Source organism: Nanorana parkeri, unplaced genomic scaffold, assembly GCF_000935625.1.
Source record: "Nanorana parkeri isolate BGI_ZX_2015 unplaced genomic scaffold, ASM93562v1 scaffold246, whole genome shotgun sequence".
Classification (NCBI taxonomy): domain Eukaryota; kingdom Metazoa; phylum Chordata; class Amphibia; order Anura; family Dicroglossidae; genus Nanorana; species Nanorana parkeri.
In genome coordinates, this window is record NW_017306514.1 from 1,433,983 (window position 1) to 1,435,141 (window position 1,159).

Below are 1,159 nucleotides of genomic sequence, written 5' to 3' on the forward strand. Positions count from 1 at the left end.
GAACATATCCACAGTCTTGGCTGGATCACTAATAAAAGAGTCCTCCAAGACTCGAAACCGACAAAACAATTTTTTTTTCTTCTTCTTCTTAAAATGGTACATTTAAACCTTTTTTTGTTATGTTTTCTATTATGAATGAAATATGGGTTTGGAAATCATTGCATTCTATTTTTATGTGGCTTTTACACTGCATCCCAACTTTTTTTGGAATTGGGGTTGTACATCCAGAACCAGACTGAGCTCTGCTCCAATCAAAACCACCACCTTTCTAGTGGCCAGTGAAGCTGCCATTAGGGGGAGGGAATTAACCTCAACTTAAATTAATACTAATTCAGCCACCAATGGATGTGGGTGGGCGGTAAGTGTGAGGCTGGAAGGAGGTGTGGCGTGTGGAGCGTGGATGCGGGTCTGGCAGCGGCAAGCGTGAGGTGGGGAGGAGGTGCAGCGCACAGCGTGTGGAGCTGTGAACAGGGCCAACTGATCGGAAGCCGATTAATCGATTATTGAAAAAGTTGACAACTTTTTCAATAATCGATTATAATCGATTATGTCGATTAGTTGTTGCAGCCCTAGTTTCTTCGTTCAAGTTTAATTTCCTTTAGCAGCTCTAGTGGGTATTTCATCCTCGTTCCAATTAATTTGTATTTTTGTTTTTACAGGAACGATGAGAAGACTGCTTCCGATTATAAGATACAGGGTGGTTCGGTGCTACATTTGGTCCTTGCCCTAAGAGGAGGCTGCTGAAAGATGACTAAAATTTCTTACATAGTCTGTTATGGATTTTATTTGTGGAGTTATCACATCCCTGTGGTCTTGCAGTTTGGGACTGCTCTCCACAGACATTTTCCGTCTTCTCTGTAAAATATTTGAGATTATGTTGTTGTGCATTGTTTTTGTTTATCCTCTAAATAAATGATCCTCAGAATTCCCTGTTTTAGCACCAATGCAGCATTAGGAACCAGTGAACATGCTAGGTGGTTTAAATAAAACTACATTTGGCTGAATATACTCCATGTTTATGCATCAATCAGGGATTTTCATCCTGTGCAAATCCCCCTCGACCAATAACCTTAGGAAGCATCAGCAATCTAAAATTTCCTGCCTCAAAATGTGTCTGCTGAAAAGAGCATGCATGTTTAGCTGATGATTACATCTCATA

General features: G+C 40.6%; 1 protein-coding gene across 1 annotated transcript in view; it reads left to right on the forward strand.

Moving 5' to 3' along the window:
• The window catches only part of NEDD8 (neural precursor cell expressed, developmentally down-regulated 8), a 15,547-nt gene extending 14,593 nt beyond the window's left edge, over positions 1–954 (forward strand). Inside the window, exon 4 of the mRNA XM_018556671.1 lies at positions 660–954. Within this exon, the coding sequence (XP_018412173.1) occupies positions 660–744 (85 nt within the window). The 3' untranslated portion in view covers positions 745–954. The remainder of the gene's footprint in view (positions 1–659) is intronic.
• The last annotated feature ends 205 nt before the right edge of the window (positions 955–1,159 follow it).